This window comes from Penicillium maclennaniae (assembly GCF_028827695.1).
Source record: "Penicillium maclennaniae strain IBT 15551 chromosome Unknown utg000007l:1.0-4884863.0:1.0-4888362.0, whole genome shotgun sequence".
Taxonomy (NCBI): domain Eukaryota; kingdom Fungi; phylum Ascomycota; class Eurotiomycetes; order Eurotiales; family Aspergillaceae; genus Penicillium; species Penicillium maclennaniae.
The window spans coordinates 2,112,143-2,138,822 of NW_026623219.1; the positions used below are offsets into that span (position 1 = coordinate 2,112,143).

The following is a 26,680-nucleotide window of genomic DNA, read 5'->3' on the forward strand; positions in this document are numbered from 1 at the left end:
TTATCGATCAGACCATGCTGATGATATGCTGCAGCATGGCGTCTACTTAGAACATGCCGCCTAGTGCGAGTTTTCTCCATGCCGGATCTTTCATCACTAGATCTTCCCTTCCTGTTGAAGTCCCTGGTAAAGAGCCCACGCAGCTAGTGTCTTACCATCCCTCAATCCTTCCTTCCAAAGGTCCTTTAGAGGAACAATCTTCAAAGTAATCTTTTCCCCATGATCCCGCAGGCCCGTCAGCTTCCCCTGTAGCTCTTCAATTTCCTTCCTCGGCATTCGCTTCCGACACAAGAAGAGAGGAATGAACTCATCACTCCCTCCAGCTGATGGATAGACTGCTCGCTGCAGATTCTCTCCGTTTTCGTCTTGAGCAGACTGCAGAGCCAAGGAAGTCATATCGATCAGCTCGTCCTGTTGAACAGACAACCCAGTCTCCTCTTCAATCTCCTTCGCTGCACCTCCAGCAAAAGTCCCACTGTCATCCAACATGCCAGCTGGAATCTCAGCAAATGCCAAAGATCCAGCCGGAATCCGAGGCTGAATCGTGAGAATGGCCCGTTCTCCTTTTTCCTCGTTGGCAGGAATATCATCCGGTTGTAAGATAAGCTGTGCATGGCAGTCAGCGACACGGGCCCGAGTAGCTTACCAGTAAGGAAAAGGGTAGAAAAGCCGGGAAAAGAAACCTACAAGCATGCCAACACTGCCACCTCGTAAAAAGACACTTCCAGGCAATGACTCGCCGCTCTTGTTCGACACGTCGGCTTTCAATTTGACGAACCCGAGCCGCTTGCCTCCGAAGCGGTCAATGGACTGGATGTCAATGCTGCGCAGCGTATATGGGTCATGGTGAAACTCGTGTGATGAATTCTGCTGCCGGCCCAATGACTGCTGCAGCGTCTGGATCCAAATCTTGAACGGGGGAAATGACAGCAGGTCTTCGCGGGACAGATCCCGGATGCTCTTGACGCGTACATCGGATCCTGGGATGGTGAAAGTTGACATTGTGGCTTGGGCGAGTCTGGTTCCTGATTGTCCCAGGCGCCCGGGTGTGACTTTCATATGCCGCGCGGTTGGGCGCAGTCCAGAGAGCATGGATTTGAGATGCGGGCGTTGATTCCGAGGCGGTGAAGGTGCCTCTGTTAGAACTTACTATGCTTCTTAGTTATTTGCTGATTTCTTTCACGCTTGTTGTGATGTTGAAGGCTTGTGCAAAGTGGTTGGTGGTTTGTTTGTGGCTGCGACGCATGACGTCGGATTCCCGTTCCCTAGAAGGTTCCTCTGCACCACATAGATTGTGGTCAGCCATGGACTGTCTACATCAGGTAGGCTTCCTTGATTGAACTTTAGATGAAGGGGACAGCATGATTTGTTACACGGGGGGGTTCCAGAGATTTCCTCTTCTTCCCGAATCGCATCATTTTGTGTCGCTATTGGTCCATTCTGAGGGCTCTTCAGCTATGTGTGTTTTGTCCGCTTTGCGACCCTTCATTTCGTTGAGACATGCTCAACCCCCTTCGCCAATAGCGCAATTAATTGCTCCATGATTGAATGTGACGGCGCTCGGACATAGTCAGGTTTGATTGTGATATGAGCCTCCACATGCATCCATGGTCAGCTCGAAGCCTCGCCTGACCTCCTTGGCCTTGCTATACTAGATCCGATACAAACCCCCTATCAATGACGACCATCAATAATGAGGCATATATCTCACACGAGGTCCAGGGCTGGGCAGAGATAGCAAACCCACTTTTGTCCTAGCTCCAGGTATTCTTCGAGGACAGAAATTAGACGGAGATGGTCGTTTCAGAAGCTCCAATCAAATAGAAGTCCTGAAAATGCAGGCCAATCAAGGATCAAGCTAGACGTGAAAAAGCCCAGCCATGCAAGAGAATGAATACCTGCTGTACGGATTCTTCGAGTGAAAATCTAGAATTGTCGTGGAACTAGCTAATTTCACCCGGGTGAAATGGGCCCATCACCCCTCACACTAAGCTTCCTTCCGACCCCAATTTCCACCCCTGGAAACACCCCTCACCTCGGCGATGAGCACCTCTAATAATGAAGAATCCAGTCATCTTCTCTTAAAAGGTCTCGGGGGAAATGGGGTCTCATCCGATATCTGATGCTCGCTTCACCCGGGCGCAACAGATCCCTGTTCAACGTTATCCGCGCACCTTTCCCGAGGCATCCCTGCCAGCTCCTTACATCTGCCGTCGATTTGACATGATTTGCGCGACTCTACAGGGCTTGAAGACAGGGGTATATTCTGACGTCAGCCAATAATATAGGGGGTTGCGCAGTCGGTTGCCTTGCCGGGGGTGGTGCGAACCAGCCGAGTAATGCACCTAGTAGACCAGAGGTGTGTACTAATTTGCATGCACTTTGACCGGAACATGATCTTAGTGCTGCATATTTGGAGTCTGTCGAGCATGTGCATTGTTCCAATGCGAATCCTTATCCAACTTGGAGAATATGTCCAAGTGTCTTTTGAGGCGAGAAGGGACTTGCAGGTTGAGACAGGCCACCTATGTGGGACTGACGCCTAACTTGGTGCAAAGAAATGGTAGCTAAAACGCACTATGCACTGCCCCGGTCAAGGATATCTATATCCCTTGCTATTAATTGGCGAGTTCTACCGACGGCATCGTAATATTGACTTGTTTTTCCACGGCCAGTTATAGATTCCTAGACGTTCTTATTCCTCTAATAATATAGCAGATGATCCAGGGGGTTCAATTTGTCTTGCCTTTTGTCTCTCGTTGACATCCGATTCATCCATGACGTATACGATCTTCGTCATTGAATCATTTAATCATTTGGTAGGGAGATGTTGGGCATGGCGCTGGAGGCTGCCACTGATGATGGTCCACGCGGGAGCCTAACTGCCGACGTCGATTATTATCTTGGACCCACTTGGAGAAACAAAAACAATACGAGTCCAAATAATCAGATGAATTGCCGATATATTGCCAACGTCGTATGAGGCTGTGTTTCAGAGTTCAGTAGTGTAAAGAATCGAAGTATCATGACTTGGCCAAGGCATTGCTGTGTCGGGACCCCAGAAAGTACCGACATCACCGACGTGTCCTTCAATCTTCAAGCCCCCGAGTGCCATGTGGCCTCCTCCTGGGGTTTTGCCCGCATGATAGCTTCGAATGCAGTCTTTTGCATTGAGAAAATATGGAGCATATGAAGCATGGGTGGACCTTTGCGCAGGTGGCTTCAACAATCTGAGGATTGTATCAAGGCAGGCAAGACCAATCACAACAAACTTGAAATCAGAATTCCGAATTGAGCATCTGAATAGGAGCGGGATCTGAGCAACGTCAGAAGCATATATGTAGAGGGAAATGCTCGTGTCGCCAGATACCGGGGCCAGCCTGAGATCAGAGGGTTTGGGCAGTGAAGATCATGGTATCGGATCCTGTGTTTTGAGGTCAATGCCAAATGACGGTGAGAGTCCCCACGGGTGAGACCCGGAGAAGCGGTGACTGCGTATCGAACTGCGGCCGGGTCGATGCAAGGGCACAGAAAAAAGAACAAATACCTCATATCACTCACATTGGGCATTCAGTGGTTGTTAGGTGGGCAACTTAATAGATGGAATTTTTAGAGCATTTGGGCATCCAAATGTATCAACGGTCTCTCTAGGTCGGCCGAACCAATGTAGGGATGCCAGTATAGTCGTCCCCCTCACCCCAGCCCCCTCAAGTACTGAGAGTCCCGGTACAGAGATTCCCGGTACTAAAACTGCCTGGTGGGCATGTAGTGTGGCGCCTTTCTATGCCCGCTGGGAACACTTGGACCCGTTGGCATGACAGGTTTGTTTGCTAGCCTCAGGGAGGCGCCGTATGATGTTTTACAAGGCCTGGATAGCCTGGACTGGGTCAATAGAGTGCGTCAGCAGATAGACTCGGAACATTAGTGTTCTAGAATGCATGTTCAGGAAGGGTCCTAGTTATTTAAACCCGGGTGAAAAGGTACCGGGGGGGGGGGAATTTCGTGACCGAAGTGGTAAGGCAACCGGGCTAAGAACAACGGGTGGAGCGCTTCACGCGAGATCCTTGCGGAGGAACATATCACGCTACGTCGTACTTTTAGCTCTAAGTTATAGGCTGCCTGGTTGCCCTCTTAACCTCCTTGATCTCATACTTAAATAGATCTGGGGTTCCCCCGCCCTCTTATCGGCGCCCGTGCCATTGTGCTTAGTTTCCCTTCCAAACCGTTAGTTGCACCCCTTTCACCCGCCACCGCCCTTTGACTTTGCCGTGATCATTCGGTGAGCTAACAATCGAATTAGATGTTACACATCTAGATGGATGATGGACTCTCGGCCATCAATCTATCGTTCAGAGTCTCGGCGTGTGTTCGGCGTGAATCTAGCTACCCGATTGGACATTAAGGCCTCAAAAGTTTCGGGCCGACTCCATTGTTTGTCGCCCAGGCAAGTTCCACCCAGTTTGCTACTTAGTATTCGCCTAACCCTTGCCCAGGTGTTCCAAAGGAACCTTGTACTTTGAAAATTACTTTTCAAGGTTCTCAATGGCCAATCGCATGTGCTTATCGGCCAGCCCTCCATTATCAAGTGGTCGGCCAACGTCGGGCGTGTTGGCAGATGACTGTACCCTAGACACCGTCAGTAGCCAAGGGGCGCGCGTTTCAAAGCACTCACGTGTTTGCGCATCGCGCACGGAAAAGTTCCGCCGCAAGGAAAGCTCCCGAACACTAAGGGGTCATCGACTATCCGCCTCTCAGCAATTAGCGAACTATGCCGATGCCAATTCATTGGCATCAGGGAAACCTATCGGCACAAGTTTCTCGTTGACAAAAGAGCCTGCTCATGCACATCATGCTTCAAACACCCGGCCAGGATTTCGGAGATTCCACTCAGATCCCAATGCAGTTCCACGATCAGCCGATGAGAAGATCGGGGGTGATGAAAGGATGGAGGATTCACTGCAGAAAAGGGGCCTTGAGCCAATGAACGGTCACTCGACTTTGAAAGACACATCAAACACACAAACGGAATATCATGAAATGTTCAGACAGCCTGAAACCAATCCGATCACCGAAGAGCAGTTGATCAATGAGGTCCGGGCATCTATGCTGGGCTAGTGATGGTCGAAAAGAAATGCATCGAGATCGACAGACAGCAGACCGAATCCAAGGCAGAGCTATCAGGGCCTCAGTGGCAAGCACTCATTTCCTTGCATCGAACCCTGCTTTACGAACATCATGACTTCTTCCTCGCATCACAGCATCCATCAGCGAGCCTCGTGTTGAAAAGACTGGCCGATAAATACGCTATGCCTGCCCGAATGTGGCGCTATGGTATCCATTCCTTCCTAGAGCTCCTTCGTCAAAAGCTTCCAGATTCATTAGACTACATGCTCAACTTCATCAACTTAGCATATTCTATGATGACTTTGCTCCTGGAAAGCGTCTCTGCGTTCCGAGACACTTGGATTGAATGTCTTGGCGATCTAGCACGATATCGCATGGCAGTGGAAGAGGCTGATATGCGAGACCGCGAAGTTTGGGCCGGGGTATCTCGGTACTGGTACAATCAAGATGCAGACCGGAATCCCGATGTTGGCAGGATCCAGCATCATCTAGCCGTGCTTGCTCGTCCGGACGTGTTGCAGCAGCTATTCTACTACACCAAGGCTCTGGTTAGTGTGCGTCCGTTTCCCAATGCACGCGAGAGTGTTCTTCTCCTCTTCAATTCTTATCATGGTCAACCGCTTCAACAACTTACAATGGTGACTGCCTTTATTGCTACACACGGTGTACTATTTACTCGAGGTCCGACCGAACGATTTGTCACCTTGGCAAATCTATTCTTGGCTCTTCTGCGCAGAGACATTCGCCGGCTTAGCCGACAGGGACAGCAGGGTGTCTATATGATGTCTTGTAACTTTGCCTCCATGCTTCAGTATGGCGAGCCGGAGGCAGTCATGGCGATGGAGTTTTCGAAGCAACGAGAAACTGAGACTGTTGACGAGGCGCATACTTTTGCTTTGGAATGGACTCGCGGTACCGACAACGCAGACCCGAGTAGCCAAACTATGTCTGTGACTGTGGATCGAATCTCGACTCAAATGGCGTTACAAGGAAGCTGCCTTGCCTTTCATACTCTGACTGTTCTCCTTGATCAAATAGGCGACTCTAATATTCACCCAAGTGTCCATACTTCTTTGGCCTTTATCTGGTGCTTAGCGCTTCACCCGCCAGCTATGCAGCAACTCGAGCAAATGATTCCCTGGCTGGCCATAGCCAAGTTTCTCAACACGTTATTTCGCCCCGATACTATAGTCGCAAAAATTGAAAACGCTTCATTCCCTCTATTTGATGATGGAATCATTCAGCAGCTGCCTGAAGACTTCCTGATTCGTGGGCAGGCATGGAGTCAGCTGTATTATCCCGAGAAGTTCTTCGAAAATGCTCCATCAGAAGATGAAAGGCCAATAATCGAAGATCCCTCCGCTGCCATCCCCCGGAGACATCGGTGTTTGTGGCTTGGAACGAAGATAGCAACGGTTAGTCAACGGGATCCTGATTGATCAGTCTGTGAAAAAAATGCTAAGCAAAGATGCTCCGAACAGTTCAATCGGTGGATAACTTACGCTTCAAGCCAAAGGTTTGAGGCGACTCAACTTGCACTCGAATTTGCACCAACTGCAGAAAACTGTGGTGGACTTAACAGTCGAGCATTGATCGCAAATCCGTCTCATGTCGACATTGAAATGGGTGATGCATGATGTTGGTGAACGCCAAGCACAAGGATTCCTTTACTAGATGTGCTCAAGAATAACAGAATGTTCTGCTTTACATCCTGGAGGGAGGTTCTGTGGCTGGTGGGTTTTCATCAATCACCGTTCGGTCGGGAGCTGCTTTTTCTGTCTCGTCTGGTTTTGACCTTTCCTTTTGTACACGGAGCCTTGGAATGGATCAAGTCAACCTCGACTATTCGACAGTTCAGACACAGACACAGACTCCCCACAGGAGGAACAAGGTCTCCGGAAGGTCCAGCTTTCACTTGAAAGCCCGGCACACATGGTTTCCGAAGCTAAGATAGTAGGCACCTCCAACCGGGTTCCTTTTGGATCCTACCAAGGCCGATGCAGTCTCATGGACGAATTGGACAATCGATCACTGAACACCTAAAAACTCAATAGATACCAGGTTTGGCCAAAGTCTTACAGATGCACTCCAGGTTCGTCTCGAACTGGAGATTTTCTGGCATTTGACAAGTCTGCTTTGGAGCTGTCTTGAGCCCTCAAGTCTTCATTTGTAAATCGGACAGGAACAGTGAACCGTCTGGTATTTTGACAGGGAAATGGAATATGGGTTACTGACGCTAAGAGCGGGAAGCATGTCAGTGGACTGGGAAAGAGAAGACATTGATGGCCATGATCGATATTTTGATGCTTCACTGGGGAGCACTTCACACTGTATAGCTTGACCCGACCCCCAGGACTTTCTTGACTTACGATACTATACCCCGTCGGATGGAACTAGAATTACTTTGAAAGGCGAGTTATCACCGAATTCCCCCGTACTATTCCGACTGCTTCGTGACGCCACACGTAGCAGGCCCCAAAGCAGCCACCTAGTCACGTCTTGAATACATGGAGCAAAGTGGACGATTTGTTCACTGGTAGATTCAGGCTCGGAGTCAACTCCAAGTGGACCTGCATATGGTAGAGTAGATTGATCCGGGACCCGCCTCCAATGCGTATAGTAGACACGAATCCCCGAAAATAGGAAAGGACACCGAGCACGTTCACAAGATGACGAGAAAATAAATCAGTTGCAACGAATGAGCATCCGCAGAATAGCATGTTAGTGCACGGCTAAGCTTTGTAACGACGTTGCACTCCACCGCAATTGAAATTAGGCGCACAGCTTGCGCGTTACCGATAAAAAGGCCAAGCTGGCGATTATCGTCATGCAACATTCCCTTTCCTCCCCTCTCATCATCCAGATGGGGCCCCTCCCTACGCATTTGAATTGAAGTGACCTGGTTTTTGTTTCTCGTTTCGCATGGCTGGTCGACTTGCCTTCTCTATTTTCTGGGCATCTTGACTGTCCTCGGTTGAGCTCCTTATCGCTGGTCTCCGCTAGTCAGCTCAAGCTGCCACACCTTCGTCATGGCCGATACATGGAGCGGCGTCTGTCGCCAATGTGTCGCCGTCATCGCCGACATTCCCACTCCAGTTCTCCTGACCACTGGACTCGCTACTGTGCTAGGACTGATTGTCCTGGTGAGTTGTTCCCCCGCCCGTTCCCGCGCCGGGTGCGCGCGACCTTAGTTAGCCCATTCTCAATTGAGCTGGCCAATTGACTTATGCTGACCTCGTCATCTCATCAATTAGTTTTATACTTTCTTATCCTTCGTCGCACCTGTACCCCGCGAGCCTCTCCCGGAAGAGAAAGAGTTCACGACACTGTTGGAAGATGGAACCATCGCAGAACCTCAGCCACTCCCTTGCTGGTTCGACGGCGTGAAAGCCGCAAAGCGCGCCGGACAACCCGCCAAGCTTGAACCAGCAGAGCTGTTCATGTCTGTAGTCGTCCCAGCCTACAACGAAGAAGACCGGCTTGCAGGCATGCTGGAAGAAGCTGTCAATTACCTTGAACAAATGTACGGAACACTAGGAAGGGAGAGTGAAAGCGCTATTGAGACTCGATCCACACGGAAGCGCAAGCCCAACGGAAACGCGACAAATGGTCACGCCACAGTGTCGGCAACGACTCGAGGATGGGAAATTATCATTGTTTCGGACGGGTCTACGGATCGGACGGAAGAGGTGGCTTTTCGCTTTGCGAAAGAGCATCAGCTATCTTTGCACCCAAAGGGTCACGCGGGGCCCTGGACTCCTCAAGCGTCCGAGGGTGTGCATATCCCGTCTGGCACTATCCGATTCGTGACTCTGACTCACAACCGCGGTAAAGGTGGCGCGGTCACGCATGGTCTGCGCCATGTTCGGGGTCAGTATGTTGTGTTTGCGGATGCTGATGGAGCGAGCAAGTTTACCGATCTTGGCAAGCTTGTTAACGCGTGTCAAGAGATCGAGGATGCCGATGGACGGGGGTGGCTGTGGGATCTCGGGCGCACATGGTTGGCAGCGAGGCTGTGGTCAAGGTAAGAATCCCAGTACTGGTTCACGTCTACACAATACACATTCAGCTAACATGGGTCGATAGCGGTCTAAACTACGCAATTTCTTGATGCACTCGTTTCACCTGATCTTGAGGCTGATGACGCCGCCCAGGACTGCCACGATCAAGGACACGCAGTGTGGTTTCAAGCTGTTCTCCCGCGCGGCATTGCCTTTTATCGTCCCATACATGCATTCCGAGGGCTGGATCTTCGATGTCGAGATGCTTATGTTGGCTGAATTTGCCAGTATTCCCGTGGCCGAAGTGCCCGTGGGATGGAGGGAGGTCTTGGGAAGTAAATTGAATGTCCTACGTGATAGCATCGGCATGGCCTGGGGATTGGCTGTCTTGCGGGCGGCTTGGTCGCTGGGGATATATAGACAGCAGTGAATGATTTCCGTTGGTTGATACTGTCGATGTATTGATGATATTCGGGTGTCTCTCAGCGTCCTTCGCCATGCAAAATATATAGAGGATATTCCCGCATATCCCTCTTGATTGGGCACAGTATGCATTCAAAACCAGTAAAGATCAAAGCGCTACCGCATTCCGATTTATTTACCGCGCCAAACCCCACGATCAGATTGAATGTCTTTGGTCGTTTCCCGCCGTAACCTGCTGTCATCATGAAGATCTGCAATGGGTGTCTCCGTCTTCTGTGCACTTGACCACGATCGCACTACATTCTGATTTTCTCAGCGACCCAGTTCTCTCTCATGAGTAAAACGTATCGTCCGCGTATCTTCAAGCTGTATCGCGGTGGAAACACATAGCCCTAGTCAAGGAGATTCAGGAAGCTGAGTGCAACCAAATACTAACCAGTAATGGTCGGCTGCTACTTGGTCGTTTCATGCCCTGGCACTTACCTATTTCTTGATGCGACGATACCCTGAATCAGCGATGATCAATATTGCAAGGCTATCAGTTGGCATACCGATTCGATTGTGTGGATCAGATGCTGACCAGATGATGAAAAATGGCATGACAAGCCGCGGGCTCCCGGTCATAAAGAAGTACTTCACTCTTCGGGAGAACATGGTGCGTTCAGACCTTGTTCTTTTCACTTTGCCAACTCATTCTCCATACGTTCAGGACCAGTCACAGGACCAGTCACACATACACTCGAAAGAGGTCAAGGCTGTCTACTTTCGCGAGTGCCCGACAGCGTCTTTTTCTGAACAGGATGACAGGGTGTGAGAGCGAATTCTATACATCTAGCCCTTCTCAGTCTCAACATGGCCATCGACCAGAACTTGAGGCCAAGCACATCTGCAGCCTTGCTAGCTCGACGAGCTCACTGAGTAGCCCAGAAAACAAGATCTCGCCCTTCTGTAGGCTACCGACGGAGATCCGGCTCCTAATCTACGAATGGGCGTTGACTGTCCTTCATGACGACATGGGTAGGCCCTTGATCGTTGTCGACGACTCGAGCAAGTTCTCCACCCGTTCTCAATATCACCACATGTCCATGTGTCCCAGCTGGACGGGTGAGGACGGCACAGCGCGAAAGCTCCTCACTGTCAATCGTCAAATCCACGACGAAGCAGAGGACTTTTTGTATTCACGAAACACCCTATTCTTCCAGAACTCGTTCGATTTGGATCATTTGGGCGAGTTCCTCGAAAGTTTGAGCAATCCTGCCCGCAGTCATATCCGCAGTGTCGGTTTCGAGGTCTTCTTCTTTGTGCACGCCGAGTCGGGGGTGCCCAAGCGCACTTTCAAACAGTATGAACAAGCTGGCAGATTGCTTCGTGCGAGTCTACCCCAGTGGGAGACTATCGTGTTCTACATCGACCCCTTTTTCTACTTCCTACCTCAATCCGTAGGTGGACGCGATTCAGCGGCTCGCGGTGTTATGGACCTATCCGCGCGATTCAGAGCCTTGTGTGGGGAGGTCGTTTTTCATTCATTGCCTTGAGACAGACCAAAGCGTCTATCGAAGAAGCATCGCGGCCTGTGCCGTGCGGCAACAATTTACTAAATAGATGCACCCTGAAAAGGCAAAGTTCGAACTAGGCTGAGTGCTCGAGGCCAATTCCTGCAGTTGTCGGCTCTTACCGGTCTACATGGGCCATTTGCCTCATTATGGCTAATCTTGTTTTCCTTGGTACCAATAGTTCTCGCTCTGGAAAGATCGTCTTTTTTCACTGCATGCTACTTCATATCCTGATGGCTCTCGGTTCTCGGTTGGACTTCAGCGAGTTTTTGCTCCATGTTTTCACGTACATCGATCATCTACCCAAAAAGGCCCCCCCCAGGAGCTGTCGAACCGAGTGAAATCAAAGACGTGTGCCAGTTCCACACTGGACAAGAGAACCAGATATCTCCAGAATTCTTCCGCAAAATGAATGGAAAGAGACAAGAAGAACTTGAAATATATATTGTCCAAGAAATGCCTCGGGACATCACCTTGATCCGGCTACAACGACGGTCATGGAAAGCATCGGAGGATAACATGAGACATGGGTGCGAACCCGACAGCTCAGGGCCGAAAAAAGGAAGATAAGAATGGCCAAAAAGGAAGATGAGAATGGCCAATTTATACGAATGCAGCCAATACTAAGTGGCATTTGCAGCACAGGGCGAGCTAATGACCGCCGATGACATCACTTGGTATCGAATCAACATCCCCGAGCTTCAACGAAAAGCTTCAAGGGAAGCTCCTCGACTGTCTTTCTACAACTACTTACCACAAACCACCATGGCCTTTCTCCTCTCTCCTCTCCGACTCGGCCTGGGCCTTGGAATCGGCATCTCCGCCGTAACTCTCCACCCGCTTTCCCCCTTCCGCACTGCCCCCCTTCAATGCCAATACAACGCGCCCTACAGCTCCGGGTCTCAGTCTGCTGAGAGTAGCTGGGCTGTCAATTCCAACAATGCCCATTGGCAGAAAGAGGGTCGCTCGGGTATTGCTGCTCAGGTCAATGGGTTTATGACTCCCGAAAACATGAAACAGATTAGCTTGGGAAGTGTTCTCGGTCTGGTCGCTGGTGTGGGGTTGAGGGCGTTCTCCCGGGTTTTGGTGGTGCTCATTGGAATGGGTATTGTGCTTGTGGAGGTGAGATTCTATCGATCTCGTGGCCCCTTAAAAGCTTGGAAAGATTTTCTATACTGACAAGGTGATGCAGTGGGCCGCGTCCAAGGGCTATAACATCCTCCCTTTCCACCGGATCCAACAGTATGTCAAGAACGTCGACGTCCATCGCGCTGTCTCTCAGCACCGACCTTTCAAGATGAGTTTTGGCACTACGATGGCACTGGCCGCATTTGCGCAATTCTAAATAAATGTCTTCTCCGTGGAAGGCTATCTGTAAATAGTGAATCCCCACCGCTCTACAAATCCGAGGCAAAGAGATTATTACAAGTGCTACCAGCCACTGCCAAAATGAATCGGTGATCTTGATATTTCGTACAAAGGGGTATCATGACTTCTGCGACCTAGTCCTCACTACAACCTTCAATTAGAATGCTTCATCCCAGCACCAGATCTTCTAACACACCCTCCATCTCATCGCGAGACAACGGGACACCCAGAATCTCCATGCCGCTGGGATCCATTCGTGAGGTAATCATCTGATGGTCGTGGAACTCCTTCAGCAGGGTGCGGAACATCATCTCAGAAGATGCGATGAATTCCTCCGTTGCCTTCTGGTACAGCAGACGGAATTCGATCCCATTCTCCTCCCCATTCTTACCGCCGTCACCGGCCCCTTCTTCGTCGGACTGATGGCTATCGTCCATGATGGAGAAGAGCTCGGTGAGCAACAGCCGGTATAGGTTGCGTGCATTCTCAGGAAGACTCTTTAGCACGAAGCCCACACCCTCCTTGCCGCCTACACGACGGCCTTTTCGGCCAAGGAGAGCATGCACCTCTTCCACAACGTCTGTCTCAACAGCGAATGGGGAGAAGGTTGTGCTGTCATGGAAGACCAGATTAAGTTGGTCCCGCAGACTGATATCCCACATCAACGGGAAGTTTGGCGTGTCTGCTGTGAGCAGAAGTCGGACGCGTGGTGTAGCGCCTAGACGAGCAAGTAAAGCCTGGTTGGCGGCACGCCGCAGTGGCGGTGCATCAACGGAGTTTATCAGGACGGTAACAGGTTCTTCGTTGGCTGGTCTAGCCTGGAGCGCCGATTGTAAAAGCTCCAGCACCTCTGTCGGTTGCGCACCAAGCTTGGATGGCGCATCGTCCCCGAGAATGGCGGTCACAATCGTAGCAAAGATCGATCGAATGGAGATGCCGGGCGTGTAGCCATTCACGATGATGATGACTGGTGGATTTGTAGGTACCGAGCGATTGTACAGCCAGTCCGCAAATTCGTGGACGAGCTTTCGCTTTGATCCATAACCAAACAGACAGACATTAAATCCCTCCTCAAACTCGAAATACCACTGTGGGAATGCTCGATGGTGTAAGGAGAGCAGGTATTCCTTCTCCTCTCTGCATGGGTCCACAAATTGACCCAATTTTTCGAAGTACTCTTCATGTGTCAATAAAGGTACCTTGTTCAGTGTTGTGTTGGACGTTTTGCTCGGACCTGCGCGGTTTTGGAAGAAGTAGCGCTCATGCGCCGGCAATTCTCCTTCTGGTGTCGGGGACCGCTTGTTCCTTGCCCCCTTCGGCCGACCAGCTCGGCGCTTGGGGGCCTTTGCATCGGCTTTGGAGGCCTTCCCCTCGTCGCCACCTTCAACACTATCCACCGCCGGCTTGTCAGCTTTATCGGCTTCGGGCTCATCTTGTAGAATCTCCTCTGCAAGCTGCTCAGATCCATCCCAAGCACCATCTTCATCTTGCTCTAAAAGCACTCGCGCACTCTTCTTCTTCGCCGATCGGTCCGCATTTTTTAAACGACCGGGGGTGGAAGCGCTCGGAGTCTTGGGCTTCGTAGGCGTGGCAAAGAGGTTCCGAGCCTTGGATTTGTGGGTTGGCGTCTTCAATCCGGATTCCTTCAGCGGAGTTGCGGCGATTCCATTGGCCTTTTTGGGGGTAGATTGACCGTGCGGTGTAGGAGGCAGCTCGTAGGGGACATCGCTATTCGGAGCCTGGCCGTTCAGGGAGCCATGGGCCTGCTCGAGGGCCGTCCGTAGCCGCTTCGGGGTCGATACGGGGTGGTCATTTTCCAGACCGGAATCTGACAGCTTGCGCTTCATGATGGGCGAGTCAGCGGACGTGTGGTTGGAGTGAAGGGGAAGGGACTCAACAATACCATGAGATCCGGAGAATGTGCACAGGGACGCGACGCAAGGGATTGGAGTGTCTTCCAAAGGCTCAATATCGTATCAAGTCAATCAAGTCCAGACAAGACAAGACGTTGACAGCAACAACCCAATTGTGCGACTGTAAAGCTATCACTGTTCGCGGAGTGGAGGTTCAAAGTCGATCCCAGCTGCCTCTCGCTTTCACTCTCACTCTTGGCGGGTCCACGAGGTTTCTCCGACTCCGCCTCAGCGGATGAAGAAGCGCGCGCTTCGACGTCCGAGGCACTGGATCGCGTCCTATCAATTCTTGTTGAGCACTCGAGATAGCCAATTTATAGATCTCAACCATCAAATAAAACAATCGGAACCGTGGATAACCGTGGATGCGACCGTAGTTTATGCCATGTGAGGGAAAGAAGATGCCATTGCCAATCTCTCGCAGAAAGTGCAAGTCTTCTGTAGCCCTGTATATTTCTCTCTGCAATGGCTAACGTTACTTCGTAAATCTTTGAATCGCTATATCCTCCGTCACAGTTGTGGGCTAAAGCAGTGCCATCGATACTGGAGCGGGAGCTCCGAGACCGGCTATCTTTTTTCCTTGGGGGTAAGCTTGACTCACCTTATCAGATCTCTTTATAACCTCCACTTCTCCATGTCCGAATGATTCGGACATAACAACCTCTCAGCATGGTTTCCAACCCTCAGTCCGCCACAATGGCGGCGAATTCCCTTGCCCGCATGCTCAAAGGCCAGGTGCGATGCTACTCCGCACCACTGGACCTGGCTATTCCGGCCTCCAAGCAGCGATACATTCCTACCAGCGGCACCTACCCCCAAGGCTTCCTGGTCTCCGGTACTCATGTCGGCGTCAAGGCCTCCAACACTCGATTTCCGGATCTTGCGCTCATTGCGTCTGAGACGCCGTGCTCCGCCGCCGCTGTCTTCACTACCAACAAATTCCAGGCTGCGCCGGTACAAGTGAGCCGACAGACATTGCAAAGCCGCAAGGGAGAGGGCATCCGGGCTGTTGTGATCAACTCTGGCTGTGCCAATGCCGTGACCGGTAAGGGTGGCCTCGAAGATGCCGTGCAGATGGGTCGGACAGTGGACGAGTGCAGCGGAGCCGAGAAGGATAGCTCGCTGGTGATGAGTACCGGTGTTATCGGACAACGGTGAGTGATGCTTGCCAAAATAGCTTATTGTGACCAATATGTATACTGACTGATATGACAGCCTACCCATCAACAAGATCCTCGACCGCATTCCTACCGCTTACGCCAACCTCGACTCGACGCACGATGCGTGGTTGAGCACCGCCCGCGCTATCTGTACCACCGACACATTCCCTAAGCTTATCTCCCGCACCTTTACTCTGCCTTCTTCCCCAGATCTAACTTACCGCCTGGCCGGTATGACCAAGGGTGCCGGTATGATCCACCCGAACATGGCTACCTTGCTGGGTGTTGTGTGCACCGACGCAGCTGTTGAGCCCGCGGCGCTGCAGTCAATTCTCAAGCATTCCGTAAACCGCTCGTTCAACTCGATCTCTATCGATGGCGACACCAGCACCAACGACACCATTGCCGTTTTGGCTAACGGTGCCGCTGGTGGAGAGACCGTCCGCGCACCTTCTGGTTCTCAGGCTAGTGCCGACTACGAGGCCCTGCAAGCTATTTTCACCGACTTTACTCAGGAGCTGTCGCAGCTTGTTGTCCGTGACGGCGAGGGCGCGACCAAGTTCGTTACTGTGCGCGTGCGCAACTCTCCCGACTACGAGTCTGCCCGTCTGATCGCCTCGACCATTGCCCGCTCTCCCCTCGTCAAGACTGCCCTGTATGGTAAGGATGCCAACTGGGGCCGTATTCTTTGCGCCGTGGGCTATACGCAGGGTGTGCGCGATGGTACCGTCGTGCCCGAGCGTACCTCCGTCAGCTTCATTCCAGTTGATGGCAGCCCGGTCCTGAAGTTGCTGGTCAACGGCGAGCCCGAGACTGTCGATGAGGAGCGTGCCAGCGTGATCCTGCAGAATGAAGATCTGGAGATCGAGGTTGACCTCGGTGGTGGTGAGATGGGCGCTGCCGGTTGCGGTGGTGAAGATGCCGTTTACTGGTTCTGTGATTTCAGCCATGAATATGTGACTATCAACGGTGACTACCGAACGTAAAAATGCATACACGGCACTTTTCGGCAATTGATGGATTCAATCTGTGTTCTGGATCTGTAGTGAATTTATCGTGCAAGGAGATACATTTAGGATAGTGGTTAGAATATACCATAGTTGGCCCAAATTTGGGTCCATGTGGTCCACTGGCTTGTTTTCTTGGATGAAACGATATAAGCACTCTTTTCGTTGAACCCTCTTAAAAGGGGTCAAAACTAATACTTCCTGTAATTGTGCAGTCTCTGATGAGAGGGAAGATATATTCAAGACCGCCCGATCGATTTTGAAATCTCCAAGGGTGGCGAAGCCTTCCACTAGTCCAACGGTCCTAAAGATCTCATCTTGAATCACTCACGAACCGTGCAACGAAAGATACGTGGAATGCATTTTTTTTTTTTCGTTTCATTCAAGATGTACACTCTGATAGCGTTGGAGCATTCCAAGGCTCGAAGGTTCACTCAGACTGGAAAACCGTGGGGAAAGCTCCCGTGACTATGCCATCAACATGTGGCCAAAATCACCTCTCACTGCGAAATGATTTCATAACCATTCTCTATACCACATTCGACACGCACAAGGCTCAGATGACAGAGTCTCCCTCATATCCATATCTCACACCCGAGGTAAGCGCGGGGACGAATCTTGAGGAAAATCCCGGGTGGAAGCCGCATCCCTTTGACGTCATCCTGTTTGCAGTCGTAAGAATGCGGCCCGGTTCCTATAATTCTTTGCAGTTTCGCATCTTTTACCCATCGGGACCTCGTGTGGAGATTGCCAGACTTCGGTTCCACAGGGCCCATATTTAATCCCACCGCTAACCGTGCCCAAGAATCTCCTGCGGGGACTTTCTTGCTCCTTGGACATCTCCGCTGAAGCTGCCCGACACTCCCTTTCCTCTGACCCAACTGTCTGCGGACGCGTGGCGCTGTCGGATATTTGAATTTTCTCTGGGAGTCTTGCATGAACTGAGCTGCACTTAGCTGGTGCTTCGAATGGACGACCCCTGGGTTATATATCCTCTGTCGTTATTGACCGCCCCTTGTACGTTCCCTCCTGCAGTTCCACCGAGCTGCGTGGCACGCTCTCTTTGATTGTTTCCTTCTGACTATGGATCAGACCATTGTTTAGGGCTCACTAGTTAGCTTTGGGGTCTTCAGGCCTCGAGCTAAGTTAATTCGCTTCGAGTGCGCTGTTCGGGCGGCCTCTTCACATTTCTGTATTTCATCTTGAACAGACCCGCTTTCCCCTCTTTCGATATCCCGAATCCGCCACTTGGTTATTGTAAAAAGAATCTCGCGCAAGTTTGCAGCCATCGTCAATACCATGAAGCCATCCACCATGAAATTGCCAGACGGTCACGGAAGCGTCTACAAAGAAGTGCGCTTCTCGCCAACATCAACACCCATCCGCCGCACACAATCACTCTCCGGCAACACTCCAAGGACGACCAACTACCGGCCAGTACCCATCCACGATATTCCCGAAGACGGGGTTCCTGCCCTGGCTACCTCTTATACCACATACTTAGCGCAATCGCGAAACCTTCTTGAGAAGCAGCGGACCCATTATGAGCAGGAGAGAGAGCTTTTTGCGCAGGAAAGACGGCTGTGGGAGCAGGAAAGATCGATCTTGAGGGCCAAGATTGCAGAATTGGAGTCGTCGTTGAGAAGCACGAGGAATCATTTCAGTATATCGGCAACTTCTTCCAAGCCCAATTTTGGAACACCGCAATTCCAAGGCCCTGGCGATTGTCATTCGGCGCAAGTGTGGGAGGGCTCAAGTCCTGGAGGTCGGCCAACGAGGGTTTTCCGTAACGAAGAGATCCCCGACAATACTCACCTGTCGCCGATCACTGATAATCCTCCGTCCCTTGATGCAGCCTTGTCTCCTCAATCCCGGGCGGTGGATGCTGGTGTGACCATTAGTGTCCCCGTGCCGATCGAGAAGCTTGACAGCAGGTTAGATGGGATCACTCTCAAGTCCACCGCCCTGCCACCGGATGTTGTTGCCCGGGTCATCACTCCGCCGTCACCGTCACCCCTAGAAACGCCCTCCGACCCCCCCTTCGGTACATGCAAGGCCCGAGCTGGAACGCCGAAACAGTCTCAAGCTGAAGCTGTCAGAACTCCCTCCGCCCAATGAGAGGCTCCTCAAGGATGCTGGTCATACCCCGATGGCGATCATCGAGGCCGACGGGAGCCAGCGGTCCACGAAGGAGGCTTCCCCCATGGAGGGACCCCCGTGCAACGAGGAGGAAGCCCCTCTCGCCCCCATGGTTACCCAGATCCATCAACCGCCAGAGAGCTGCGAGTCGTATTTCCCCGATTTGCCCAACGATCCCGGTCTGAAGGGGCCCTTGGGTCTCATCAACGACGAGGAGCATGACAATAATTTCTTGAGTGCCCTCGATCAGAAACTCCAGGACCAGGCTCTCCTGAGCCAAGCCAAGCAAATCCTTTCCCCTGCAACGGAAACGATTGACCCTCACGAGACCGACCCGGAGCTGCCTGAACAAGGCGAGCAGGAACCGGAATTCAAGTTCAGAAAGTCGACTAACTTTGGCACGGCCTTTGGACTATCGAATATTGGTGAGATGTGAAGATATCCCAATTTCTTTTTTTTTTTGAGTTTGTGATCTACCTACATTGGCGTTTGGCTTTCATCTTGATCTTCTTCAAGATTGCAATTTATTTCCAATCCACCTTTTCCCTCCCCACCATGTTGGTTGTGTGTCTGTGCGCGGAAACGCCTCACGACGTGATGAGATATCTTTGATTACGCTGCAATCAATTTCTTAGTTCTACTTTGTTTCAGCCCATCTTCGTCTCTAGGGCGATGTTTCTTGTTGCATGGGGAGGTCTAGGCTCAAAGCATATCTACAAATCCCGGTGTTTAATGATGATCTTGCACTTCCTTGCGTGTGATGTGTCTTAGAACATAACGGGTCCATTAGCATATCCAACCAACCGAGAGCGTCTACCGGCACCTACGATGGGGGAGACAATTTCCCATGGGAGAGCCCCTCGATCCCTTGCAGTCGGAGTCGCAACCGTTCCTGGTTCCACGTGCTGTTCGCTTTCTTCGCGCTGTTCACATATCCTCCAAGTCAACTACGCAGCGACAGCTCGGATCGCCCGGGCTCGTGCATAAGCTTCAATTTGACCGGGACCTGCTATGCAAAGCCCCAGTTCAGGATCACGCCGTACCACGGGTGAAGACCTCGGTCCCAAAGGCATGATCTCTCATCTGCTTCGATCCGTCGGATGCTTCGTGGTTCGTCCCCTTGGGAGCCTTGCTGATCATGGCTCTGTGTGGCGCTGAGTTTTTTTTTTTTTTAAAAAAAAAAAAGCTCCCGAAGGGCTAACTCGTAGCCTTGCAGGCGAACCTGGTTCCTTTCTAGACTCTGTCTGGGTTCTGTCTAGCCCTTGGCTCTCCCCACAGACCCTCGGATGTCAGTTGGCCCTCATCCTGAAAAACTACATAAAGACCATGTATGGCAGTTGCACTCTCTTCTCCATCATTCATCCGACCCTCACAGTTCTTTAACAGTCAATCTTTTCTCTGCCTTCTTTCGGAGCTTGCTCCTCGTCAATCTTTCAATAATAATTCTTTAGTACCTCTCCGGACTCATTCCTCTATACTCCAACACAATGCCTTCCCACACTTTCTCCATCTCGGCCGCTCTGTGCCTCGCTCTGGCCATTGGCCCTGCTTCCGTCTTCGCTGCTCCTCAGCTTGTAAGTAAAGAACCACAAGGTCGTTACGCCGGGAACCCGATCTAACGCTGAACTCTAGAACGGGCTTCCTCTTCTTGGTGGTGCGCCCACTGGCGCTGCTCCTACCAATGGCAATAGTGAGCAGGATGCTGGCGCTGGCTTCGATGTCGGTATCCCTGGTGGCCCTGGAGTCCACTATGGCGCTGGCGTCCACAACGAGCACCATGGTCCCTGCGGCCCTGGCCCTAGCGGCGAGCACGATGCAGGTGCCGGCTACGATGTTGGCATTCCCGGTGGTCCTGGGGTCCGATATGGCGCTGGGATTCACGATGAGCACCAGGCTGTTCCCTGCCCCGAGCCCATCGCCGAGCCTACTACTACCACCTACGTTCCGGTGATCCTCCCGCCTACCTATACCACCCCCATCGTCATTCCCACCACCACTGTGGCTCCCGTCTACATGCCTCCCACTGCGGCCCCGGCTCCCACTGTCGCTCCCACCGTCGCTCCCATTGCCGCTCCTGTTTCCGCTCCCGCCTATTCGAAGCCTCTGATCCCTCACCCCATGCCTACGCCCACTGCTTCCGTTGTGCCTTCCGCCAAGCCTGAGCCCTCCACCATGCCAGTCTTCAATGCCGGCTCAGCCCTGGCCCCGAGCTCTCTCGTGGCCTTTGCTCTTCCTATCATGCTCGGCATTTTTTACTAATCTTCCCTTTGCGACGGTGAGGTGATCGCAGTTCCATTTGGACATTGACATGGCGCGTCGGATCGACGCACTGTGTATTTTTTGCTGTATTTGTGTACTTTTCTTTCAACCTGTGTACTCTTTTCTCTGTTCTTTGTTAATTTAATGGTCACCATTTCGGTGCACAATACTGGTCCCACATGGGATCCTGTATCTCGGCTGACATATGAGGAGCCGATTGTTATCTTTGTCCTGATTCATGTGTCGTTGGGTTTCTGTTGGTAATGGGGAGTCCGGGCGTGCAAGGCACTTTTTGTTCAATTCTATAAAATCAATTTCTTCTTGTCCGATTCAATGCCTGAAGTCATGAATGCAATTTCTTCTGTTTCTGTAGTCTCAAAGGTTCTGCACTCAGAACATCTCCAAAGGCTCCAGGTAGCCACTGAATGTCTTGAAGCCATATTAGGACCAGGGAGCGTGTTTGATCATCAATTCCGTTGCTCTAGCCGCTTTTACGCAAGAACTCGAAACTTGATCGGCGGAAATACCGACCTCCTGTCGAACTAGGCCCCGGAGCTCGGTGACGCGAGGGGTTTACATTTGACGAGACTTCAATAGGTCGATCTGGTGGTTTTGATGCCTCACTACAGCAGACTTTAAGAAAGGGAGATTCCCAACAGAAGTCTTTCTTTGCACTTGCAGCATGAGCTATGCAGTGATAGCGGCCTAATCAATAGCATTATTGAAAGTAGAAAAGGGTGGGGGGGGGAAATAAATATTAGGCCGTGTTTCCAGCAAATGATCAACGCCAAATCAGGTCATATCATGCATATCACGTATTCCAGAGAGGCTTTGTCCGCCTCCCTGCATCCATTCTATTTAGACCCCCATCGTAAAGTCATGCTCGATTCCCGGCGTCACGCTCGCAATGAACTTCAAAAATACTACCAAGTACTGGTCCACTCGAATGGCAACCTGCTCTTCCTCATCGTGTTGAAGCACCTCCCACTCATCTCCGCTTTGTCCCTGTTGGTGCTCTCCGAGTGACAGAATCTTCGCATCATCGACCAATCCTTCCAGACCACTGTTTCCACCGGCCTGCAAGACGCGATTTGCCTCTTCGCGCGACTGTGTCTGCTTCAGCTTGTCTCGTCGCAATTTGAGGGCTGCATCGGCGCGATCTAGGAGCGTCTTCATGACGGAGGCGTGGCGACATGGGTGAACAGTTGCCATCTTGACGCTGCCATCGAACCATGGGAAATCCTCAAGTGTCACGGTTTTGTCTTTGTAGTCACCTACGATGTCCTCCATCATCAAGTGCGGGGGGAGCGGCTCTGATGGGGATAGGTACCCGGATAGGTAGAGACGGGGTGTGCGATAGAAGTTCGAGTATGTGATGTATAGTGTATAAGTGCGCAGAGGCCTAATGATAAAAGTGTTTCAGTATGAGTGCAGGTAGACGAAGAGTGAAAGAATGTATACTCACTGTGTAGTCTCTGACTGACCAACCGGATCGCGAATGATAGCTTCCTCGTCATCGTCGTCATCCTCCATGTCAGGTATTTCCTCATCTTCTTCCTGCTCGCCCAGGTTCCCGGATTCGTCGACGGTCCGTACGTCACGGATGCGAGCCTCCTGCTGATCTCGGTCTGCGACAAGATCGCGACCTCCTCCTGTTCTAAGCCAGCCGTCATCTCCATCGGCATCTCCAGCACCCTCAGCACCCTCAGCGGAGAGCATATCTCGGACGATCTCGTCTTCATGGCCCGCATCGCCAGCAAAGTTGTCGTTCAGCCGTCGATGACAAGGAACTCCACGGGTAACGAGGAACTGCTTGCCGGCAGGCAGATAGGATACACGCTTTGCAGGGCTGGATGCATCGGCCCAGGACCATGTGGGAAACTTGTAAACGAGGTAGTCACCCGCCAGGACAAACTCCTCGGGGGTGATCTGGCCAGTGGCACGAAAAGTTGAAGTGCGTGAGACAGGAGCCAAACGGTCCCGCCACGTCGATAGAGTAGAATGTAGGATATTCATTGCGTTTGTATTCTATGTAAGAGTGAAAGAGGTGCGATGCTTAAAGGTGGGGTGGGGTCGGCGTCTTGATAAGCGGTGGAGCACATGATCGGCCCCGCGTGAACTCATCGTCGCAAAATGTCGCCTCTTGACCTTTCCGCGTCTTTCACCTGATTGCCGCTCATTAAAGTCTGCGGACCAGTTGTCGCTTTTGCAAGTGATCAGCTCGTGGCTTGGAATTCGCTTCTTCCAGACAGCTCACTATCACTGGCCTCAAGCCCGCACTATGAGGTCGTAGAATCGGGATTCCCCTTCCCCTGCACCTTGGGTCAAGAGGATAATCAAGAACTTTATGTCCCGGAATTATAACTGCCCAGACCCGGCTCAGTCTCATTCACCTTCTTGCATCATTCGCCGTCGCTCAATCTCCGCCTCCACCTCGTCTACTGCCATGGGAATCCCCCTGTTCTTCCACTGTTCCGTCTCAGCACGCACGAAGCCTTCTGTACTTGTCATACCCACAACGAGGAAACCAAGCTCTTCCCGATCAACATCAAAGACCTCCCACCATTCCCCATCTACCAACTTCACTCCTTCTTCGCGTGTTGCGAGGTAGATAGCTGCCACGGCCAAGGCATTGGGCTGATGCGCCACATAAAGAAGTTGAGGTGATAACAGACTGGTGTTCAGATGTTTAATAACTCGATGTGCGACGGCAGGTTTTGTCACACCCAGGGTTTGTAGGTAAGTGAGTGCAATCGTGTGCGGAAGCGCGACGTGCGTGTCGAACCCGAGGGTTCTGAGGATGATCGATTCGATCCGAAGGAGCTCCAGCCGAGCCGACTGGTAACCACCCTCAGAGAGGATGTAGCTCTCGGCCACGGGAGGCTGGCTGAGTGCCCCGCGGGGGTTCATAAACCATAGCGGGGAAGAGTCTGGAGACAGGAGAAAAGTGTAAACATTCAAGACGGATCGTGGTGAGGTGGGCTGGAAAGAAAGCTTGGCTGTCAGGTAGAGCGATGCGGCCGAGACATCCTGAACAAAGTAATGAGTAAAGAGCCTTCCTGGATACAAGCTCGGAGCGTACGTGCCTTGGCCGAGTATATTCGTAAGCTTCCTCCGTCTGCTCCCAGCCAGAAGCGTGTGAAGATGACAATCGCCTGGGCGATAACATCCTGTGGCAGATGCAAGAGAACGCCTGCCGCCTGTGTGAGCTGGGCGCCGGCGCAGCGGATTGATGTTTCGAGGTCTGAAGGCACGCCGTCAATCGACGAGGAGGATCTGGAGAGCTGATCGGGGGTGGCGAGAGCATTGGACAAATGCTTGAGGCCATTAGTGGGCAGCATGATGAGGCGGCTGCAAAGTGGGACGATGACGCGCAGATCGTGTAGCTCGTGCTCGAGATCTCGAAAAGATTTGACGGAGAGAAGACGATTTGGTGGAGACGTGGGATCGCGGTTCAGCCACCGTTATTTCATACGCCAGCCTCTTTCTTTACACGTTTCGAGGGAGATGCTCCTCAAAATTTCCAAGTGACAGACGAAACACGTACCATTGCATTAATCCTTTTCCCGATTTTCACCTATCTATCACCGTGATTTCGTCTCGCAATCCCGTTCCTCCATCCCTCGACCTCCCCCCCTAAAAGGGAATTTCCATACCTCTAGGACCGCACGTTGCACACTGCACACTAGCCACGCCACATTACTTTCGATTTGACGTGGCATTTGGTTCATTTGATTTTGGTCTCGACCTTCCCCCCCCCCAATATGTCTCCTGATCTCTCCCAAACTCCGATCTCCCTACATTCCGATGCCTTGCCCCACGAGACCGTTGCGCCCTCAGATATCCCTGTGATCTCATCGAGGAACCGACTCACTACTCTACCTTCACACCGTCGGTCAAACACCGAATACATTGCTCGATCTCCTATCTCTGGAGAAAATCACGACCCCAACCGCGATCGTATCAACCAGTCGAGCCCCTCCTGGACAGGCACATTCCCCAAGAAGAAATTTGAAGCGAAAGCAAGGATACTGTCGGACTGGTTCCAGGGCAGATCAGATCCAGTCGACTTGGAAATATCCATGCGCTCTGATAGTCATACAGAATTGAACGACATGGACCCGCCTCGTCTCACTATGGTGCCCACACACACACGCATGAAGTCGGCCCCGGGAACGGGCCGATTCTCCTTTTTTGGTCTGCGGCGACAGGCCGAGCAGAGAACAATTCCCCTGAGCCAGCAGATGATGAGTTCTTGAATCTCGACATTTCTGCTGCCCTATCAGCCCCTACTTATCCAGATGCCACTGGAGAGCAATCACTCGATGCTCTGCGAGAACAAGCCACCAGCGTTCTACAGCGGATGCAATATGCCTACAAACAAAGAACGTTCGTCATGCACCAGGCTCTGGCTGACCGAAATGAGAAGCAGAGGGAGATAGAGGAGACACGTGCTCGTGTGGATCATTTAAAGATACAGCTGGACGGCATGGCTGTCAAGGTGCTAGACCAAGAGAAGGCTATGCAGGCGATGGCCGAGGAACTCAAGCAGGGAAGACGCATGCGACAGAGAGAAGAGTCTCACAGCCGCGGCCGCACCATGCGTGCTATCCATCCGGAGGACGACGTACCATCTCTTGTGCTTCAAACCCCCCACCGAGGCGGCAAGCGTGCAAGCCATGGGACTCTGACTAGTGATTCTGGCTTTGAGTCCGGGGATGAGAGCGTCACTGACAGCGTCTTCTCGCACCGAGAAGGTGTTGAGTCTCCCACATCCACGCTAGCGGCGCCGTCGCCTAACCTCTCCCAAGTTGCACTATTTACGCCAACGGCTGCTCCGACTCTGACACCAACTATTCAAAAGAATCTTGTCGCAGTCACGAGCTCGCCGACGCCGACACGACCCTCAACATACGACCGAGTTATGAAGGGACTTGCCTCAACCCGCCTGGGAAGTTCTTTAGGTGCGAGCTCGGGGAATTCAAACCAGTGTGGTAATTGCCATGGTGTTCCCGCATCGGAAGCTTGGAGTGTCATGGGTGTTCTCAAGGATGAGAATCGAGGCCTTAAGACTCGCCTAGGAGAGCTGGAGCTGGTGATTGATGACTGCTTGGGTCTTGTTGGACCTTGAGCAAGACTTGAAGCAGGTCCGCCCTAAATTCTGTGACTCTGGGAATTGCGTATCTTAGGGTGACCTGTTGTCAATATAGAAGAGCGAAATGCTTTTGATTACCCGATTGATAGTCCAGTACGATGTGATAGAAAACCAAGGAGCACTTGGTCCAATAACATGGAACTTTTCAATGATCTCGGTTGCTGTCGCGAGGCTTCTCGCAGACCCTGGGCCTCTTAGTGTGGGGATAAGCTCTGGGGTCTTCAGCACCGGGGTACACAACATACATACACACACATTACACGGTGCTATAGAATCAACCTAGATAAATTATTAAAAAAAAAAAATTACAATCTCAATGGAACAGAGCAATCTATCCCATTCTCAGACCGTGAGGGGTTTTGAGTCATGGCGAGTGGTGATGAAGCGTTCGCGGCGAAGACCAAGTGGCCTTAAAGTAGCGCGGAAGCGAAAAGTGGCCAGCGAGCCTCTTCCCTCTTTCTCTTCCTCCCCAATCTGCTCCGACCTCCCTCCCCTTCTCCTTTTCTTTTCTCTTTCTCCCCCCCCCCGCCCGATCTTAGATCACTTTCCACTCCTTCTGCTGGTCTTCATTTCCAGCT

The 26,680-nt window shown here is 51.7% G+C and overlaps 12 protein-coding genes across 12 annotated transcripts; 8 read left to right on the forward strand and 4 right to left on the reverse strand.

Annotated features, from left to right (window-relative positions):
* Positions 1–96: 96 nt before the first annotated feature.
* On the reverse strand, positions 97–1,092 carry N7477_008013 (putative NUDIX family hydrolase; the record flags this gene model as incomplete). Its single annotated transcript, XM_056969676.1, has 2 exons — positions 97–606; positions 688–1,092. 2 exons carry the CDS (start codon positions 1,090–1,092, stop codon positions 97–99), a joined length of 915 nt encoding a protein of 304 aa, XP_056819708.1.
* Positions 1,093–4,542: 3,450 nt separating this feature from the next.
* N7477_008014 (uncharacterized protein) lies at positions 4,543–6,563 on the forward strand (the record flags this gene model as incomplete). Its single annotated transcript, XM_056969677.1, has 2 exons — positions 4,543–5,091; positions 5,130–6,563. 2 exons carry the CDS (start codon positions 4,543–4,545, stop codon positions 6,561–6,563), a joined length of 1,983 nt encoding a protein of 660 aa, XP_056819709.1.
* Positions 6,564–8,153: 1,590 nt separating this feature from the next.
* Positions 8,154–9,555, forward strand: N7477_008015 (dolichyl-phosphate beta-glucosyltransferase; the record flags this gene model as incomplete). The annotated part of the gene is made up of 3 exons (XM_056969678.1): positions 8,154–8,267; positions 8,379–9,148; positions 9,279–9,555. The coding sequence occupies 3 exons, from the start codon at positions 8,154–8,156 to the stop codon at positions 9,553–9,555; spliced, it is 1,161 nt and encodes a 386-aa protein (XP_056819710.1).
* Positions 9,556–10,348: 793 nt separating this feature from the next.
* Positions 10,349–11,083, forward strand: N7477_008016 (uncharacterized protein; the record flags this gene model as incomplete). Its single annotated transcript, XM_056969679.1, has 1 exon — positions 10,349–11,083. The coding sequence occupies one exon, from the start codon at positions 10,349–10,351 to the stop codon at positions 11,081–11,083; it is 735 nt and encodes a 244-aa protein (XP_056819711.1).
* A 783-nt stretch (positions 11,084–11,866) lies between these two features.
* On the forward strand, positions 11,867–12,280 carry N7477_008017 (uncharacterized protein; the record flags this gene model as incomplete). The annotated part of the gene is made up of 1 exon (XM_056969680.1): positions 11,867–12,280. One exon carries the CDS (start codon positions 11,867–11,869, stop codon positions 12,278–12,280), a length of 414 nt encoding a protein of 137 aa, XP_056819712.1.
* A 356-nt stretch (positions 12,281–12,636) lies between these two features.
* Positions 12,637–14,316, reverse strand: N7477_008018 (origin recognition complex subunit 2; the record flags this gene model as incomplete). The annotated part of the gene is made up of 1 exon (XM_056969681.1): positions 12,637–14,316. The coding sequence occupies one exon, from the start codon at positions 14,314–14,316 to the stop codon at positions 12,637–12,639; it is 1,680 nt and encodes a 559-aa protein (XP_056819713.1).
* A 762-nt stretch (positions 14,317–15,078) lies between these two features.
* On the forward strand, positions 15,079–16,528 carry N7477_008019 (bifunctional ornithine acetyltransferase/N-acetylglutamate synthase; the record flags this gene model as incomplete). Its single annotated transcript, XM_056969682.1, has 2 exons — positions 15,079–15,536; positions 15,598–16,528. 2 exons carry the CDS (start codon positions 15,079–15,081, stop codon positions 16,526–16,528), a joined length of 1,389 nt encoding a protein of 462 aa, XP_056819714.1.
* Positions 16,529–17,848: 1,320 nt separating this feature from the next.
* Positions 17,849–19,124, forward strand: N7477_008020 (uncharacterized protein; the record flags this gene model as incomplete). Its single annotated transcript, XM_056969683.1, has 2 exons — positions 17,849–18,593; positions 18,649–19,124. The coding sequence occupies 2 exons, from the start codon at positions 17,849–17,851 to the stop codon at positions 19,122–19,124; spliced, it is 1,221 nt and encodes a 406-aa protein (XP_056819715.1).
* Positions 19,125–20,175: 1,051 nt separating this feature from the next.
* Positions 20,176–20,947, forward strand: N7477_008021 (putative cell wall protein; the record flags this gene model as incomplete). Its single annotated transcript, XM_056969684.1, has 2 exons — positions 20,176–20,262; positions 20,321–20,947. The coding sequence occupies 2 exons, from the start codon at positions 20,176–20,178 to the stop codon at positions 20,945–20,947; spliced, it is 714 nt and encodes a 237-aa protein (XP_056819716.1).
* Positions 20,948–21,805: 858 nt separating this feature from the next.
* N7477_008022 (ATG3/ATG10 family protein) lies at positions 21,806–22,963 on the reverse strand (the record flags this gene model as incomplete). Its single annotated transcript, XM_056969685.1, has 2 exons — positions 21,806–22,349; positions 22,413–22,963. 2 exons carry the CDS (start codon positions 22,961–22,963, stop codon positions 21,806–21,808), a joined length of 1,095 nt encoding a protein of 364 aa, XP_056819717.1.
* A 369-nt stretch (positions 22,964–23,332) lies between these two features.
* N7477_008023 (putative cyclin) lies at positions 23,333–24,288 on the reverse strand (the record flags this gene model as incomplete). The annotated part of the gene is made up of 2 exons (XM_056969686.1): positions 23,333–24,006; positions 24,030–24,288. 2 exons carry the CDS (start codon positions 24,286–24,288, stop codon positions 23,333–23,335), a joined length of 933 nt encoding a protein of 310 aa, XP_056819718.1.
* Positions 24,289–24,711: 423 nt separating this feature from the next.
* N7477_008024 (uncharacterized protein) lies at positions 24,712–26,078 on the forward strand (the record flags this gene model as incomplete). Its single annotated transcript, XM_056969687.1, is given in 2 exon segments — positions 24,712–25,144; positions 25,159–26,078. 2 exon segments carry the CDS (start codon positions 24,712–24,714, stop codon positions 26,076–26,078), a joined length of 1,353 nt encoding a protein of 450 aa, XP_056819719.1.
* Between the last annotated feature and the right edge of the window lie 602 nt (positions 26,079–26,680).